The 20,627-nt window shown below is 40.3% G+C and overlaps 1 protein-coding gene across 11 annotated transcripts in view; it reads left to right on the top strand.

Moving 5' to 3' along the window:
* The window catches only part of ARHGAP24 (Rho GTPase activating protein 24), a 1,035,233-nt gene that overhangs the window by 936,017 nt on the left and 78,589 nt on the right, over positions 1-20,627 (top strand). For all 11 annotated transcript variants that reach the window (XM_053703381.1, XM_053703386.1, XM_053703390.1 and 8 more), the window contains one exon: positions 12,952-13,159. In XM_053703381.1, coding sequence (XP_053559356.1) covers positions 12,952-13,159 — 208 coding nt within the window. The remainder of the gene's footprint in view (positions 1-12,951; positions 13,160-20,627) is intronic.

Genomic DNA, 20,627 nt, shown 5'->3' with positions numbered 1-20,627 from the left:
AAATATGAGCAGTTCAAAAAGTATTGCAACTTTTTGTTTTTTAAAAATTCATGTCCCTCCGTGGAATAACACAATATGGGCCAGATTACGAGTGGAGCACAAATTTTTGCGCGTGAGCGATAAGGGGCTTATCACGGGTATTTGCACTTGTAGGGCTTACTGGTGGTATTACGAGTTGAAAGTAAATCGCGATTTACGCTAGAATGATTACTGCAACTTCAGAGCTTTGGTTATCTGTTTCACAAAACAAAAAAGTTTTGCAAAACACATAAAAAATACATTACAAAGTATCGTTACACTCATAATAACACTATCTAATGAAAAATATTTAAAAAAAATATTGCACAGAAAAGATATAAGGGCTCAAAGATAGGTCTCAGGTGTTAGAAAAAAAAAGAAATACATAAATATACATATCTATTATTATTATTTATTATTATTAGGTATTTGTAGAGCGCCAACAGATTCCGCAGCGCTGTAAACATAGGCGGTATACAGGATACATTTTGTAGGGATCAAGTGGGTAGAGGGCCCTGCCGAGAGTTTCACTGTTGTAGTCGGCTCTTATGAAGGTGATCTGTAAACTGCTGGGCTCATAGGCTTACATTCTAAGGGGTTCAAGGGGGAAGCAATGGAGTTAGGAAAGGTTAGTGTAGGTTGTAAGCATCCCTGAATAGTACAGTGTTTAGGGAGCGCTTGAAGCTGTTAAAACTAGGGGAGAGTCTTGTGGAGCGCGGCAGGGAGTTCCACAAGATGGGAGCCAGTCTGGAGAAGTCCTGTAAACGGGAGTGTGATGAGGTAACAAGAGAGGAGGAGATTTGTGAGCAGATCGGAGGGGATGGGAGGGAGAGTTTCTGGAGACAAGGTCTGAAATGTAGGGGGGAGCAGTGCAGTTGAGGGTTTTGTATGTCAGAGTGAGGATTTTGTGTTTAATCCTAGAGGCAATAGGAAGCCAGTGAAGGTATTGGCAGAGAGGTGCAGCAGATGAAAAGCGACGTGTAAGGAAGATGCAGAGGCATTCATAATGGATTGTAAAGCAGCTATGCAGCAGCTAGGTAGACCAAAGAGGACGGAGTTGCAGTAGTCAAGACGGGAAAGGATTAGAAAGTGGATTAAAATCATAGTTGTGTCTTGTGTAAGGAAATGTCTAATTTTAGAGATGTGTTTAGTTTTAGAGAGATTTTCCTTAAGGTAGTGAGAGGACATACAAGATGAGATATGAGAAAGACAGTTAGTGACACGGGTTAGTAAGGAAGGAGATAGTTCTGGTGCAGAGAGGTAGATTTGGGTGCCATCGGCATACAAATTATATTGAAATCCATGGGACTTTATTAAGGAACCTAATGATGATGTGTAGATTAAAAAGAGAAGGGGACCGAGGACAGAGCCTTGAGGTACCCCAACAGAAAGTGGTAACGGAGCTGAGGATGCACTGGAGAAGGCTACACTAAATGTACACTAAAGATGGATATGTATGTATATATGTCTATATATGTGTACATATGTATTTATGTATTTCTATGTGTATATAAATATTTACAGACATATAAACACAAATAAATACATATGTATACATATATTGACATGTACATAAGTGCATTGGAGCCTTTTGCAGTTAAGTAGATGAAAGCATATTTATCAATATTAATTTTTAATAAAGGTTTTAACTATGTATTTACTGTAAATTTTCCACATTTCAATGTTCTGCACAGAGCAGAATATGTTCTTAGTATTTATAAATCGATATTCCTATATATATATCTATACCTAAATATAATCATATAGATATATATATATATATATATATGTGTGTGTGTGTTTATATATATATATATATATATATATATATATATATATATATATATATATATATATATATATATTTATATATATATTGTACCAAAAAACATCACATATATGTATCCAAATGGGACAGTCTAGTCCAAAATAAACTTTCATGATTCAGACAGGGCATGTAATTATAAACAATTTTCCATTTTACTTTTATCACCAATTTTTCTTTGTTCTCTTGGTATTCTTAGTTGAAAGCTAAACCTAGGAGGTTCATATGCTAATTTCTTAGACCGTGAAGTCCACCTCTTTTGTGAATGCATTTTTTTTATTTTTTTTTTAGTTTAAATAATTTTTATTGAGGTGATCAAGCACACATTACAGAGAGACACAGAATAAACATTATACCGTACATTAATTCTGCACATTCAGCATATAACAAATACAGAAAAAAACTTTGACATTACTGAATTTCCAGTCTTAAATAGCTCAACAAAATATTCTGGATATAAAGCAAAACAGGAACCCAGGTACTACAAAAAGAAACATGTATAATGCACCACTTCTTTTCTATTTACCTTCAAGTATATAGCACATATCCTCTGCACCACTTGGAGCCACTTTTTGACTTTCGAGCATAGGAAAGCCACATATATTAAGAGGAATATTTGCACAGGCCACTTATGGGCCTCTAGAAAAATTATCAAACTTATATACATATTTTGGTGGTAACACATCCTGCAGGCTTGTGATGAGCTTATGGCCTCTGGTTATCAAGCCGTCAACCGCAAATACACTGCAATTCCGCAGCGTATTTGTGGCGAGGCTGATTCGCCTTAGTTATCAAAGGCTAGAGACCGGCAAAAGTAGAATATAGTGACGTAAGCTATGATCCACCGGTCTCAGTCCGACACAGATCGATTCTTACGTCACTACAGATGTGCCGAACGCAAGTTCGGCACAATCTGACTACTTTTTCTAGTTATCAAAGAACTAGCAGGTACGCTCGGCACTTTTCTGGCCCAGCGTACCTGGTTTTCATTCGCCGCTCTGGATGCGGCGGATCCCATAGGAATCAATGGGAGTCTGACAGCAGCGAGAGCTCATGTTCCCTGCTGCCCGATATCCCATTGATTCCTATGGGAAGTGTCTGCACCTAACACCCTAACATGTACCCCGAGTCTAAACACCCCTAATTTGTCCCCCCTACACCGCCGCCACCTACATTATACGTATTAACCCCTAAACCGCCGCTCCCGGACCCCGCCGCAACTAAATAAACTTACTAACCCCTAAACTGCCACTCCCGGACCCCGCTGCTACTATAATAAATATATGAACCCCTAAATCGCCGCTCCCGGACCCCGCCGCCACCTACATTATACCTATTAACCCCTAATCTGCCGCCCCCTATATTAAATTTATTAACCCCTATCCTGCCCCCCCTATACAGCCGCAACCTATCTTAAAGTTATTAACCCCTATCCTGCCCCCCCCTTATACCGCCGCCACCTATATTAAACTTATTTACCCCTATCCTGCCCCCCTACACCGCCGCCACTATATTAAACTTATTAACCCCTAAACCTAAGTCTAACCCTAATACCCCCCTAACTTAAATATTATTTAAATAAATCGAAATAAAAATTAATATTAACTAAATTATTCCTATGTAAAAATAAATACTTACCTAAAAAAAAAAACCCTAAGATAGCTACAATATAACTAATAGTTACATTGTAGCTATTTTAGGATTTAATTTTATTTTACAGGCAACTTTGTATTTATTTTAACTAGGTACAATAGTTATTAAATAGTTTTTAATTACCTGTAAAATAAATCCTAACCTAAGTTACAATTAAACCTATCACTACACTATCATTAAATTAATTAAATAAATTAACTACAATTATCTAAAATTAAATCAGCCAATCGTATTGAACTTGCATTCTATTGGCTGTTCCGATCAGCCAATAGAATGCGAGTTCAATACGATTGGCTCATTGGATCAGCCAATCGGATTGAACTTCAATCTGATTGGCTGATTGCATCAACCAATCAGATTTTTTCTACCTTAATTCTGATTGGCTGATAGAATTCTATCAGCCAATTGGAATTGAAGGGACGCCATCTTGGATGACGTCCCTTAAAGGAACCTTCATTCATCGTTAGTCCGTCGGTAGAAGAGGATGGCTCCGCGTCGGCTCCTTTGAAGATGGCTCCGCTCCGGATGGATGAAGATTGAAGACGCCGCCTGGATGAACACTTCTACCGGATGGAAGACCTCTTCTTGCCCCGCTTGGATGAAGACTTCTACCGGATCAAGGACCTCCTCTGCGCACCTTGGATGAAGAATTCGGCTCGGCTGAGTGAAGACAACTCAAGGTAGGATGATCTTCAGGGGGTTAGTGATAGATTTTTTTAAGGGGGGTTTGGGTGGGTTAGAGTAGGGGTATGTGGGTGGTGGGTTGTAATGTTGGGGGGTATTGTATTTTATTTTCAGGTAAAAGAGTTGATTACTTTGGGGCAAGGCCCCACAAAAAGCCCTTTTAAGGGCTGGTAAAAGAGCTGATTATTTTTGTATTTTAGAATAGGGAAGGGAATTTTTTATTTTGGGGGGCTTTTTTATTTTATTAGGGGGCTTAGATTAGGTGTAATTAGTTTAAACTGCTTGTAATTCTTTTTTCTCCAACATAGGTGTGTCCGGTCCACGGCGTCATCCTTACTTGTGGGAATATTCTCCTCCCCAACAGGAAATGGCAAAGAGCCCAGCAAAGCTGGCCATATAGTCCCTCCTAGGCTCCGCCTACCCCAGTCATTCTCTTTGCCGTTGCACAGGCAACATCTCCACGGAGATGGCTTAGAGTTTTTTGGTGTTTAAAGCATGGCATGCAGATGCATGTGTGAGGAGCTAAGAACCACTGAAAAAGCTTATAGAAGGCATCATTTGGTATCGTATTCCCCTCTGGGCTTGGTTGGGTCTCAGCAAAGCAGATACCTGGGACTGTATAGGGGTTAAATGTAAAAACGGCTCCGGTTCCGTTATTTTAAGGGTTAAAGCTTTCAAATTTGGTGTGCAATACTTTTAAGGCTTTAAGTTACTGTGGTGAAATTTTGGTGAATTTTGAACAATTCCTTCATACTTTTTCACATATTCAGTAATAAAGTGTGTTCAGTTTAAAATTTAAAGGGACAGTAACGGTTTTATTGTAAAACGTTTTTTGTGCTTTGTTGACAAGTTTAAGCCTGTTTAACATGTCTGAACCATCAGATAACGATGTTCTATATGTATGAAAGCCAATGTGTCTCCCCATTTAAATATATGTGATATATTTGTGTCATAATGTCCAAACAAAGTAGGGATAATAATGCCATAGATATGATATTGCCCAAGATGATTCCTCTAATGAGGGGAGTAAGCATGGTACTGCATCATCCCCTTCTGTGTCTACACCAGTTTTGCCCACACAAGAGGCCCCTAGTACATCTAGTGCACCAATACTTATTACCATACAACAATTAATGGCTGTAATGGATAATTCTATTGCATGCATTTTTTCCAAAATGCCTACTTATCAGAGAAAGCGTGATTGCTCTGTTTTAAACACTGAAGAGCAAAAGGACGCTGATGATATCTGTTCTGACATACCCTCACACCTATCTGAAGGGGCCAGGAGGGAGGTTTTGTCTGAGGGAGAAATTTCAGATTCAGGGAAAATTTCTCAACAAGCAGAACCTGATATTGTAACTTTTAAATTTAAATTACAACATCTCCACGCACTACTTAAGGAGGTATTATCTACTCTGGATGATTGTGACAATTTGGTCATTCCAGAGAAATTAGGTAAGATGGACAAGTTCCTAGAGGTTCCGGTGCCCCCCGATGTTTTTCCTATACCCAAGCGGGTGGCGGACATAGTAAATAAGGAGTGGGAAAGGCCCGGCATACCTTTTGTCCTCCCCCTATATTTAAGAAATTATTTCCTATAGTCGACCCCAGAAAGGACTTATAGCATACAGTCCCCAAGGTCGAGGGGGCGGTTTCTACTCTAAACAAACGCACTTCTATTCCTATAGAAGATAGTTGTGCTTTCAAGATCCTATGGATTAAAGGTTAGAGGGTTTGCTTAAAAAGATGTTTGTTCAGCAAGGTTACCTTCTACAACCAATTTCATGCATTGTTCCTGTCACTACAGCTGCGTGTTTCTGGTTAGAAGAACTAGAAAAGTCGCTCAATAAAGAATCTTCGTACGAGGAGGTTTTGGACAGAGTTCAAGCTCTTAAATTGGCTAACTCTTTTATTTTAGATGCCGCTTTGCAATTAGCTAGATTAGCGGCGAATAATTCAGGGTTTGCTATCGTGGCGCGCAAAGCGCTTTTGCTTAACATCCCTTTCAAGGGTAAAACACTGTTTGGCCCTGACTTGAAAGAGATTATTTCAGACATCACTGGGGGAAAGGGCCACGCCCTTCCTCTGGATAGGTCTTTTAAGGCTAAAAATAAGCCAAATTTTCGTCCCTTTCGCAGAAACAGACCAGCCTCAAATTCTACACCCTCTAAGTAAGAGGGTAATACTTCTCAAACCAAGCCAGCCTGGAGGCCGATGCAAGGCTGGAACAAGGGTAAGCAGGCCAAGTCACCTGCCACTGCTACCAAAACAGCATGAAGTGTTGGCCCCCGATCTGGGAAGGATCTGGTGGGGGGCAGACTTTCTCTCTTCGCTCAGGCTGGGGCAAGAGATGTTCAGGATCCTTGGGCGCTAGAAATAGTTTCTCAAGGTTATCTCCTGGAATTCAGGGAACTACCCCCAAGGGGAAGGTTCCACGAGTCTCAATTATCTTCGAACAGGCATTCTTACACTGTGTAGAAGACCTGTTAAGCATGGGAGTGATTCATCCTGTTCCATTAGGAGAACAAGGGATGGGTTTTTACTCCAACCTGTTCATAATTCCCAAAAAAGAGGGAACATTCAGACCTATTTTAGATCTCAAGATTCTAAACAAGTTTCTAAGGGTTTCATCGTTCAAAATGGAAACCATTCGAACGATTCTTCCTACCATCCAGGAAGATCAATTCATGACCATGGTGGACTTAAAGTATGCGTACCTACGTATTCCTATCCACAAGGAACATTTTCGGTTCCTAAGGTTCGCCTTTCTGGACAAGCATTACCAGTTTGTGGCACTTCCATTCGGATTAGCCACTGCTCCAAGGATTTTCACAAGGGTACTAGGGTCCCTTCTAGCGGTGCTAAGACCAAGGGGCATTGCAGTAGTACCTTACTTGGATGACATCCTGATTCAAGTGTCGTCTCTGTCAAAAGCAAGGGCTCATACGGACATTGTCCTAGCCTTTCTCAGATCTCACAGGTGGAAAGTGAACATAGAAAAAAGTTCTCTGTCCCCGTCAACAAGAGTTCCCTTCTTGGGAACAATAATAGTTTCCTTAGAAATGAAGGTTTTCTGACAGAGGCCAGAAAATCAAAACTTCTAAGCTCTTGTCAGGTACTTCATTCTGTTCTTCTTCCTTCCATAGCGCTGTGCATGGAAGTAATAGGTTTGATGGTTGCGGCAATGGACATAGTTCCTTTTGCACGAATTCATCTAAGACCATTACACCTGTGCATGCTCAGACAGTGGAATGGGGATTATACAGACTTGTCTCCGACGATACAAGTAGCTCAAATAACCAGAGATTCACTCCGTTGGTGGCTGACCCTGGACAACCTGTCACAGGGAATGAGCTTCCGCAGACCAGAGTAGGTCATTGTCACGACCGACGCCAGTCTGGTGGGCTGGGACGCGGTCTGGGAACCCCTGAAAGCTCAGGGTCTATGGTTTCGGGAAGACTCTCTTCTCCCGATAAACATAATGGAACTGAGAGCGATATTCAATGCTCTCAAGGCTTGGCCTCGACTAGCAAAGGCCAAATTCATAAGGTTTCAATCAGACATCATGACGACTGTTACATATATCAACCATCAGGGGGTAACAAGGAGTTCCCTGGCGATGGAGGAGCATCCGGGGGAGTGGGAACTCCATCTGGAAATCTTTGCCCAAATAACTCAATTATGGGGCATTCCAGACATGGTTCTGATGGCCTCTCGTCAGAACTTCATGGTCCCTTGTTACGGGTTCAAATCCAGGGATCCCAAGGCGACTCTATTGGATACAATAGTAGCACCTTGGATCTTCAACTTAGCTTATGTATTCCCACCGTTTCCTCTCATTCCCAGGCTGGTAGCCAGGATCAATCTGGAGAGGGCTTCGGTGATCTTGATAGTTCCTGTGTGGCCACGCAGGACTTGGTATGCAGACCTGGTGAATGTGTCATCGGCTCCACCATGGAAGCTACCTTTGAGACAGGACCTTCTTATTCAGGGTCCATTCGAACATCCGAATCTGGTTTTCCTCCAACTGACTGCTTGGAGTTTGAACGCTTGATTTTATCAAAGCGTGGGTTTTCAGATCCTGTAATAGATACTCTTATTCAGGCTAGAAAGCCTGTAACTAGAAAAATTTACCATAATATATGGAAAAAATATATCTGTTGGTGTGAATCTAAAGGATTCCCATGGAACAAGATAAAAATTCCTAAGATTCTTTCCTTTCTACAAGAAGGTTTGGAGAAAGGATTTTCTGCGAGTTCTCTGAAGGGACAGATCTCTGCTTTATCTGTTTTACTTCACAAAAGGCTGGCAGCTGTGCCAGACGTTTAAGCGTTTGTTCAGGCTCTGGTTAGAATCAAGCCTGTTTACGGACCTTTGACTCTTCCCTGGAGTCTTAATCTAGTTCTTTCAGTTCTTCAAGGGGTTCCGTTTGAACCCTTACATTCCGTAGATATTAAGTTATTATCTTGGAAAGTTTTGTTTTAGGTTGCAATTTCTTCCGCTAGAAGAGTTTCTGAGTTATCTGCTCTGCAGTGTTCTCCGCCCTATCTGGTCCATGCAGATAAGGTGGTTTTACGTACTGAGCCTGGTTTTCTTCCGAAGGTTGTTTCCAACAAAAATATTAACCAGGAGATAGTTGTACCTTCTTTGTGTCCGAATCCAGTTTCATAGAAGGAACGTTTGTTACACAATTTGGACGTTGTCCGTGCTCTAAAATTCTATTTAGAGGCTACTGAAGATTTTAGACAAACATCTTCTTTGTTTGTTGTTTATTCTGGTTAAAGGAGAGGTAAAAAAGGCAACTTCTACCTCTCTTTCCTTTTGGTTTAAAAGCATCATCAGATTGGCTTTTGAGACTGCCGGACGGCAGCCTCCTGAAAGTATCACAGCTCACTCCACTAGGGCTGTGGCTTCCACATGGGCCTTCAAGAATGAGGTTCCTGTTGACCAAATTTTTTAAATTATATACTTTTGCTTCTTCGGTGGCTATTTTTGGGAGAAAGGTTTTACAAGCCGTGGTGCCTTCCGTTTGGGTGACCTGATTTGCTCTCTCCCTTCATCCGTGTCCTAAAGCTTTGGTATTGGTTCCCACAAGTAAGGATGACGCCGTGGACCGGACACACCTATGTTGGAGAAAACAGAATTTATGCTTACCTGATAAATTACTTTCTCCAACGGTGTGTCCGGTCCATGGCCCGCCCTGGTTTTTTGATCAGGTCTGATGAATTATTTTCTCTAACTACAGTCACCACGTTACCATATGGTTTCTCCTATATATATTTCCTCCTGTCCGTCGGTCGAATGACTGGGGTAGGCGGAGCCTAGGAGGGACTATATGGCCAGCTTTGCTGGGCTCTTTGCCATTTCCTGTTGGGGAGGAGAATATTCCCACAAGTAAGGATGACGCCGTGGACCGGACACACCGTTGGAGAAAGTAATTTATCAGGTAAGCATAAATTCTGTTTTCTCTTTTGTAATTTAGTGGGGTTTTTTTGTATTATAGAATAGTTTATTTTATTGTATTTTATTTTAGGTAATTGTAGGTATTTTATTTAATTAATTCAGCAGATTAGGGGTTAATAAGTGTAGTTAGGTAGCGGCGATGTTGGGGGGGCAGATTAGGGGTTAATAAATATAATGTAGGGGTTGGCAATGTTAGGGGCAGCAGATTAGGGGTTCATAGGTATAATGTAGGTTGCGGCGGTGTCTGGAGCGGCAGATTAGGGGTTAATAATATAATGCAGGTGTCAGCTATAGCGGGGGCGGCAGATTAGGGGTTAATAAGTGTAAGGTTAGGGGTGTTTAGACTCGGGGTTCATGTTAGGGTGTTAGGTGCAGACTTAGAGAGTGTTTCCCCATAGGAAGCTGAACGCTGCTGTTTTGCAGGTGTTAGTTTTTTTTTATTGTTTCCTATGGGGATATCATGCACAAGCACGTTTTTCCAGCTTACCGCTACCATAGGCAACGCTGATATTGAGGGTTGAAGTGGAGCTAAATTATGCTCAACGCTCCCTTTTCTGAAGCTAACGCAGCCATTCAGACAACTCTAAATACCAGCGTTGTCTTAAGGGTGCGCTGGAAAAAAAAGCAGCGTTAGCACCGCGGGTCTTGAAATGCAAAAATCTTAACATGTCCACATGCTTCTGGCTAAGGCTGGTTCTCTGTTTGCAGCTATATTTCCTTCAGCAGAGAAGAGGCACTCAGATGGTGTTGAGGTGCTTGAGATGCATAAGTAGGATTTTGACAATTTCACCAAAGTGGGATATTCACCAATGCAAACTGTTTTCCACCTTGGCAAGGGGCCTCTCAATAAAGTTACCCTTGACTTCATTCTAACATATAAAATATCTTCAATATCTATATGCAATGGTAAATAACCAGCTATAAGGTTAGAGGAAAATATCTAGTCCAGATATATACTTATAAAGATTGAATCTGGTACATATTATAACAATTTATTAAAAATATAAAAAAACATAAAAACGAATCAAAAGCGCTAAGGACTATGGCCTCTATGTATGAAGCCGTCTACTTTCCTGCATTCGCCGGCCCAATACGCTCGCCTAAGCTCGCCTACCATCGCTGCCACGGACCTGAATACGTTCGCCAAAGTTATCAAGAAAGCTGTCAAGAAGCCACGCACCAAGTACGGAGCGATGAGCAGCGGACTGTTGTTAACTAACAGTCATCGATCTCGCTGCTCATCGGCTTCTTCGCAGCTTTCTTGCTAGCCTTTCACTAAGCACCCACACTAAACTATACTGTTTACCCCCTAAACCGCCGCTCCCGGAGCCCCCCGCACCTAAATAAAGTTATTACCCCCTAAACCGCCACTCCTGGACCCCGCCGCAACTATAATAAATATATTAACCCCTAAACCGCCGCTCCCGGACCCCGCCGCCACCTACATTATACCTATTAACCCTTAATTTGCTGCCCCCTATACCGCCGCCACCTATATTCAAGATATTAACCCCTAGGAAACAATGGGGCTGCGTTAGGAGCTGAACGCTGCTTTTTTGCAGGTGTTAGGTTTTTTTCAGCCCAAACTGCCCCATTGTTTCCTATGGGGATATCGTGCACGAGCACGTTTTAGCTGCTTACCGCTACCGTAAGCAACGCTGGTATTGAGGGTTGAAGTGGAGCTAAGTTAGGCTCAACGCACCCTTTTTTGAGCCTAACGCAGCCCCTCAGACAACTCTAAATACCAGCGTTGTTAGAAGGGTGCGTTGGCAAAAAAAGCAGCGTTAGCTACGCTGCTTTTTACCTACAAAACTCTAAATCTAGCGGTTACTTTTTAATCTTGACAGCCACTTCATCACTTTCCCTGCCCGTCGCAAAGCCTCTTCCCGGGTCTAAAATGAGGAATCCAGCTTCCTCCAATCATGGTGTTGAATCAGACACTGATTCCCCGGGGGGGAAGCAATGATTGGAGGATGACCGAACCATCATTTCTGACATATGAAGAGGCTTGCAATGACCGGGGAAATCTCTAAAGTGGCTGTCAAGATTAAAAGGTAAGTATTTTCACAACATGAGTGAAATGTAAAGTTTGATGAATTAAAGTGCCCCTGTTTTTAATCAGATTTTTAAAAACTTTACCTTCACTTTAATGTCCCTTTAACTAGTAGCTTAGTCATTGTGATTAATTAAAAATTCAACTGCATACAAATTGATAGCCAAGCCTGTAATCATGGGAGCGCTGGAGTAGAGATATGCAGACTTGCATGGTAACATATTTGCTACTTAGATAATTTATCAGTGGTTATTTTCCATTAATTGAAAGCAGAAATCTGATCATGCAGAACGTGGCATGTTCCAATGACCAAGCAATTATGAGTGATCCTATTAATAAATAATCTGGTCCCTCTGACACTGACACTTGGTCATGGGATATGTATTACTTATTTTTGTAATTACTTTTACTACTTTCACACATCTGAGTTAAGCTATAAAGTATATGGCTGCCGGTCAATATTTAGATTCACTTCAGTGATGTATTTGAGCTCTACATACTTAACTAAATGGTTTATGCAAGCTGGAAAAAATGTTATTTGATTTATCTCACCCTGGCCATTGTTTTTTTAATTGTCTATCTTTTTATCGTAGGCCAAGGTTGAGAGTTTTACAAATTAGGACAAACCGTTTTCTAAATATTTTCCCCCCAGGTTTTTAAAATAGCAAACAGGAATATTTTTCTTTTTTCACTTTTGGTACAACAAATTGCACTTTAGTGTATGTGTTCATTGTCATCTAATACCTTTTGTATATTTATTTTTTATATACTCAGCGAATAAACAATTCTATTTTATTCTATTTAGCATCTTATCCATTTGTGCCATTCTCTCTATCCATACTTCATAATTTCTTTTCGCTTTGCGCCATCTTCTCTTGTATATTTAGCATCTTCTCATCCATTTGTGCATCCTCTTTATCCATATTTTCCATCTTCTCTTCCCTGTGTGTCATCCTCTTTTTCCATATTTCCCCTGTTCTCCTCTCAAATGTGACATCTCCTTACTAGCCTAGCTGCCATATTCTCATACTTTTTGGCCATCCTCTTTTTATTTTAGTTTATCTTCTATTAAATGTGTACAATTCACTTATTCATTTGTCCTGTCTCTCCTGTCCCCTTTGTGACACTCATGATCGGTTCCCACCTTAACCCAAAAAAGCTAGAAACCTGACCTAGACCTTATATATTATTAACCACAGGTATAATATATGGGTTAAATACACTATATTATAATATTAATCTTTCTTTTATGCAGGCATTTTTGGTCAAAAGTTAGAAGACACAGTACGTTATGAGAAGCGGTATGGTACTCATCTGGCTCCCATGTTGGTGGAACAATGTGTGGATTTTATCAGACAGCGAGGATTGACAGAAGAAGGGTTGTTTAGACTTCCAGGTCAAGCCAACCTAGTGAAGGAATTACAGGATGCATTTGACTGTGGAGAAAAGCCATCATTTGACAGGTAAGGTTAATGAGAAATATGCTTGTACACAATGTCAGCTCTATAATTGGACTAGGATGGACCATGTTACCCAAGCTGCATTTGCCATGGGTAGCACATTGGGAGAGTATATTCTGGCTAGTATGTTTTTATGTGCTGTCTATCAGCTGGGTATCTGCATGATCTCACGTCAAATTTCTATCTACTAAACTTTAATTTTTAACACTGCTGACTATGGTTGAGTTTAAATTGTAGTGGATGAAGAGTTGAAGGATGAGGTGTCATTTCATTCTTATACCCAGGCAGCACAATGTCTTGTCATTTTTAAAGACATAGTTAACAAAAATGGTAAAACATTATTTCCTACATTACTTCTTACCAATTATATCACTAAACAGTTACTTTCAGTTTATGTCCTTCTCTATCTGATTTCCCATTTTGATTTGACTTCAAGTGGCTTATATTTGCTTTATAATTCTTAATTTACTAAATCACACTATCATATGATTGTTGTTTATCCGGAAGTATTGTAAATCAGTCACAGTTCATACCTATAGTAATACCAATGGCTTGAAGATATATTAAAACAAACTAATGTAGTAACAAGCGCAACAGGAAGTCAGAATACAATAACATAGTTGTTAACATTTCCAGTGACACTTTGCAGCAGAGCCACGCCTATGAATGGTTTGCATAACTCCGCCCACTTCAATCCACCCCAAACAAGCACATAATATTCTAGTAGTATAATTTATCCATACTGATTGCTTAATGGCAGGAAAATTGAAGGGATATGAAACCCACTTTGTTTCTTTCATGATTCAGATAGATCATGCAATTGTAAGCAACTTTCTAATTTACTCCTATTATCAGTTTTTCCTTGTTCTTTTGGTATCTTTTTTTGAAAAAGCAGGAATGTAAGCTTAGGAGACAGCCCATTTTTCGGTTTAGCACCTGGGTAGCGCTTGCTGATTGGTGGCTAAATGTAATGATATTTTGTAGATATGTGCGCAGACAAAGAAAATGTTTGGAGCAATACTTCTACATTTAGCCATGTGAGTAAAAATGCTGAAGTAAGTATTAAAATGATGGCTGAAGAATGCAAAGTTTTTGCACCTTTGTTCCATTCCATTTTACCTGTTTTTCTCATCCTTCTGTTTCTAACTATAATCCACATTGGATCCTCATTCTCCCCTATATATTTCTGTTCTTCATTGTATTTTATCTCTTTCTTTTCCCTTGTGTTAAACCTCTTCCTGTGTTGTCACCAAGGGCACCTATCTGGGCAGTCAAGTGATACTTTTGAAGATAAGTCCCCATTATCTTATATCTTAGGTGCTCCAAATGTTGCTGCACTAATACAATGCTGAGATAGTTACTTTAAAGCCTAATCTTTTGCTTAATTGTTTGTGATCTGGTGAAACTGTGTACAAGGTTGATTTTGAAGAGAACAGGTGCAATGAAAACAGAATAATCTCTGTTTAGTTCTTCCAGTAATATAATACTGACTTTTGAAGAACAGAGTTTATTTTACAATATCTAATAAGAAAAAAGCAAAGCTTTATAAATTGATTAAAACATAAAACATGAATTATTGCATTAACATTCTTGAATATTAATTTTAAATATGTGACAAGAAGTAAATATCTTATAAGCCTTAACTATTTAAGTCATAAGTAAAGTAATTTCTGTTTTAGTTCTTGTGTTGCCGGAGGACTATATCCATAACAGTATTGTTTACTGCAAATATTTTCCTCTCTGTTAATCAGGCATTTGTGTCCTGAAGCCTGGAATATTTCACTGTACTTTACCTGCCACTTTTGACATTAAGGCAAAATGCCAGCAGAAGGATGGTAAATAACAGCGTCGAGTCTCATCTTATGATTTTCTTAATTCTTAGTCTACAATATGGTGATTTGACAGCTATCCGAGTTTGAAATACAGTGAGGTCAACTGATACAGTATGAACATTTGGAAATCCAGCAACTGCCAGCCATCTTTGTCTGAGGTCAATACCTTAATTTTTCTTCATACGCTGCCCCCAGGAAATCTACATAGAAGTAGATGCTGTATGAAAATCTGTATTGTTTGCATTCCCTGCTTTATATTAGTTTAATATGAAAATATATTAAAAGCACATTTGGGTATTTTGCCAAGATGATACTGCTCTTATTGATCTTATATATTTAATTGAATATGATTACTTTAGAGCAACAAGTTGTTTTTTATGTTTTGAAACAGGAAGATACTTTTTAAAATGTTGGAAAACCATACAGCAAACACTCAATGACTACATGCACTGATTTATCTCTTTTGTTTCTTATATCAATCTGTTATATTCCCTGTAATTTGGTAAAAGAGTATACTGTATAGTATTTTTTATTTATTTATTTATTTATTTATTTATTTATACTGCCCATATTTTGAAAACTAAAGTTAAAGAAAAATGAAAATAAAAGAACTATTCATCCATTTATAATAATAGAATAAGGTGTCCATCAACCAATAGCCAAACTGCAAGCAAATTCTGAATCATAGAGAAAAAGCTACCAAATATATGCCCACTTTATAGGCTGACCTACAGAATGGTGACAAGGTTATCGTATCACCAAAAAGAAATAGGCCAACATCGATAACCTTTCCAAATACCACACATTGTTTACTATATCATAAATTGCAAATAATGTTCTAATATTCATCTGACCCTGTCAGAAATATACCTTTTTTAACAACCAACAGCACATGGTTATCTCCCCAGTTGTTTTGCTGGTCCTATCTTTCAACAAATTCTTGGTAAGTCTGACCAACTGCCAGTTCATAAAAGTACTGCCAATAAAAAGGAGCAGAATCTGCTACTTAATTCTGCATAACAGAAACACTTAGCTTCAAACACTGTTGTACAAATACTTGTAACAGTTTGAACTGTTGTTAATGACATAAACATTCTGACATTTTCAAACTGAAACAAAATCAACTTGTCAAATGCCTCTCCCCAGAAAGACATGACAACACAATCGGGAACAGCTCGAGGAAAGTGAAGTTACGCACTAGACCAAATTCATGCTATACTCAGGACCATGTACCAGAACACCAGACCTCAAACCCGTGTCTGTAAAAGGACCACATTTATCTTGGGCCATTTCTGTTCCTGCATTATGGCTCTGCCGTTGAAACATTCCATGAACTGTACACAAAATGTATGGTCCCCTTGATGTTCATAGGTAATTCTGATAGCATGATGAGGCGCAATTCCAGCAGTCACATTTCACCGCCTGCTAAAACCCTTACAACTGTAATTGTCCAACTTTTCCAGGAAGAAGAGACTGTAGATATTTCATCATCAATTTAGACACCTTCTAATACATAGAATTGCCCACCAGAGGTCTCCTGTTTTATCAATTTCTTCTACAAGATACGACGAGTCCATGGATTTCATCCTTACTTGTGGGATATTATCCTCCTGCTAACAGGAAGTGGCAAAGAGCGCCACAGCAGAGCTGTATATATAGCTCCTCCCTTTCCCTCCACCCCAGTCATTCTCTTTGCCTGTATTATACTAGGAAGAGGTAAAGTGAAGTGTTAGTTTTAGTTTCTTCAATCAAGCAATTTTAAATGGTACCGGTGTGTACTATTTTTTGCTCAGGGAGACATGGAAGAAGATTCTGCCCTGAGGTGAATGATCTTAGCACCTGTAACTAAGATCCATGTTGGTTCCCACAGAACTTCGGAAGGTAATCCAAGGTAAATCTTCAGTGTGAGGAACGGTTCATGCTATGAGCAGCATTGAGGTATGTGCAGCCCTTTATTTTCTGAAGAGACCCGATAGCTCAGAAACTGGCTGACATTTTTTTCCCTACATGGGAATGGGGTAAAGCAGTAACCAGTTATAAGAGGGGTACTGAGAAACCTATTGTTATGTTTATGTGACATTTGGGCTAAAGATCATTGTTTATGTGAAAGACACTTGGAGGCTTAACGGTTTTTATTGGTTGACAATACGGCCGTAGGTTGTGTGTTAAGGGGTGAAAGATTCCACATGGTTTATACTCAGACCGCTTCTCCATGCAGTTGTTTGTGTTTTTTACATCGTCGTCCCAGTGGGTGGGGCCTATTTTCACACGCTCAGACGCGCTTTTCACTTTGACTGTAATAGAAGCAGGCATTAGCTCCGGTTGAGCCCAGACTACTATTTAGTTATCTATTTAGTTATCTGGATCATTGTTACGTCAGTTGATAGTACCATGAGGGCAGGTAGGCGCCACAGCAGAGCTGTGGCAAGGTGCAGGGGTTCTTTTTGTTACACTTGTTAAAATTAACATGTTTTAGGCATAAATGTCTCTTAGTGGTTAATTTCTCCTTTTATCTTGGGGATGCAATATATTTGGGAACGTTTGCTTAAGAATTGCGAATTTTAAAGCTTTAATAATGTTTTTGGAGCAGTTTGGAAAAATTGTGTACTTTTTATTTCTTAAAGGCACAGTACACGTTTTTCAAAAAATTCTTTAAATCAATAAATAAAGTTTAACAACTTTTGTGGTTATTGCTAGTCTGTTCAACATGTCTGACATGTACCTCTTGTACTGAAAGGGCCTTACATTGTAAAGAGCATATTTTAGGTAATGAAAGTGTGTCTAAGGATGATTCTCAGTCTGAAGAGAATCAGGATATACCATCTAATTCTCCCCAAGTGTCTCAACCTTTAACTCCCACACAAGCGACGCCAAGTACCTCTAGTGCGTCTAATTCGTTTACTCTGCAAGATATGGCTGCAGTTATGTCAACTACCCTTACAGAGGTATTATCTAAATTACCAGTATTACAGGGTAAACGCAGTAGGCCAGGTATTAATGTAAATACTGAACCCTCAGATGCTTTATTAGCCATTTCTGATGTACCCTCACAGTGCTCTGATTTGGGGGTCAGGGAATTGCTGTCTGAGGGAGAACTTTCAGAATCAGGAAATGTGTTGCCTCAGACAGATTCGGACGTCACGTCCTTTAAATTTAAACTTGAACACTTCCGCCTGTTACTCAGGGAGGTTTTAGCGACTCTGGATGATTGTGACCCTATCACAATACCTCCAGAAAAGTTGTGTAAAATGGACAAATATCTAGAGGTGCCTACTTCACTGACGTTTTTCCGGTTCCTAAAAGAATTTCGGAAATTGTTAAAAAGGAATGGGATAGACCAGGTATACCGTTTTCTCCCCCTCCTAATTTTAAGAAAATGTTTCCTATATCAGACACCATTTGGGATTCTTGGCAAATGGTCCCTAAGGTGGAGGGAGCAATATCTACTCTAGCTAAGCGTACGACTATACCTATTGAGGACAGTTGTGCTTTCAAAGATCCTATGGATAAAAAAGAAATTATTTGTTCAACAGGGTTTTCTTTTACAGCCTACAGCCTGCATTGTTCCAGTAACTACTGCAGCGGCTTTCTGGTTTGACGCCCTAGAAGAGTCTCTGAAGGTAGAGACATTTTTAGAAGACATTTTAGATAGAATTAAAGCTCTCAAGCTAGCCAATTCTTTTATCACAGATGCTGCTTTTCAAATTTCGAAATTAGCGGTGAAAAACGCAGGCTTTACCATTCTGGCACGCAGAGCGTTATGGCCAAAATCGTGGTCTGCTTATGTGTCATCCAAATCTAAACTTTTAGCTATTCCTTTCAAGGGTAAGACCCTATTCGGGCCTGAATTGAAGGAAATCATTTCTGACATCACTGGAGGTAAGGGTCACGCCCTACCTCAGGACAAGTCCCTTAAGATGAGGGGTAAACAAAATAATTTTCGTTCCTTTCTGAATTTTAAAGGAATACCCTCTGCTTCCTCTTCCTCCTCTAAGCAGGAAGGGAATTTTGCTCAATCCAAGTCAGTCTGGAGACCTAACCAGGCTTGGAATAAAGGTAAACAAGCTAGGAAACCCACTGCTGCTACCGAGACAGCATGAAGGGGCGGCCCTCGATCCGGGACCGGATCTAGTAGGGGGCAAACTTTCCTTCTTTGCTCAGGCTTGGGCAAGGGATGTTCAGGACCCCTTGGCATTGGAAATTGTGACCCACGGGTATCAACTGGAATTCAAGGATTTCCTCCCAAGAGGGAGATTTCATCTTTCGTGTTTGTCTGTAGGCCAGATAAAAAGAGAGGCGTTCTTACGCTGTGTAAAAGACCTCTAAACCATGGGAGTAATTTGTCCCATTCCAAAGCTGGAACAGGGACAGGGGTTTTACTCAAATCTTTTCGTGGTTCCCAAAAAAGAAGGAACCTTCAGACCTATTTTAGATCTTAAATGTCTAAACAAATTTCTCAGAGTCCCATCGTTCAAGATGGAGACTATACGAACAATCTTACCAATGATCCAGGAGGGTCAATACATGACCACCGTGGACCTGAAGGATGCATACCTTCACATTCCTATTCACAAGGATCATCATCAATTTCTAAGGTTTGCCTTTCTGGACAAACATTATCAGTTAGTGGCCCTTCCCTTCGGGTTGGCCACAGCTCCCAGAATCTTCACAAAAGTACTAGGGTCTCTTCTAGCGGTTCTCAGGCCGCGGGGCATAGGAGTGGCGCCCTATCTGGATGATATTCTGATCCAGGTGTCAACTTATCATCTGGCCAAAATTCACACGGACATCGTGTTGTCGTTCCTGAGAACTCACTGTTGGAAAGTGAACATAGAAAAGAGTACACTAGTTCCACAGACAAGGGTTCCCTTCTTGGGGACTCTGATAGACTCGGTAGACATGAAAATATTTCTGACGGAGGTCAGAAAATCAAAGCTTCTAAATACTTGCTGATCACTTCACTGCATTCCTCGGCCATCAGTGACTCAGTGCATGGAGGTCATTGGATTAATGGTAGCGGCAATGGACATCATTCCGTTTGCTCGCTTTCATTGTGCATGCTCAGACAGTGGAATGCGGACTATGCAAATTTATCTCCTCAGATAAATATGGATCAAGAGACCAGAGACTCTCATCTTTGGTGGTTGTCGCCGGATCATCTGTCCCAGGGGACGTGCTTCCGCAGACCCTCATGGGTAATAATGACAATGGACGCCAGCCTTCTGGGCCGGGGCGCAGTCTGGAATTCCCTGAAGGCTCAAGGTGTTTGGACTCAGGTGGAGTCTCTACTTCCGATCAATATTCTGGAACTGAGAGCAATATTCAATGCGCTTCAGGCGTGGCCTCAGTTGGCTTCGGTCAAATTCATAAGATTCCAGTCGGACAACATCACGACTGTGGCATATATCAATCATCAGGGGGAACAAGGAGTTCTTTAGCGATGATAGAGGTATCAAAGATAATTCGATGGGTGGAGGCTCACTCTTGCCATCTATTGGTGATCTACATCCCAGGTATAGAGAACTGGGAAGCGGATTTTCTAAGTCATCAGACTTTTCATCCGGGGGAGTGGGAACTCCATCCGGAGGTGTTTGCATCATTGATTTGTCAATGGGGCAGACCGGAATTGGATCTAATGG

The sequence above is a fragment of the Bombina bombina genome, chromosome 2, assembly GCF_027579735.1.
Source record: "Bombina bombina isolate aBomBom1 chromosome 2, aBomBom1.pri, whole genome shotgun sequence".
Lineage (NCBI taxonomy): Eukaryota > Metazoa > Chordata > Amphibia > Anura > Bombinatoridae > Bombina > Bombina bombina.
Note: the sequence above shows the minus strand (reverse complement) of the source record. Positions and strands in the feature narration are given on the sequence as shown.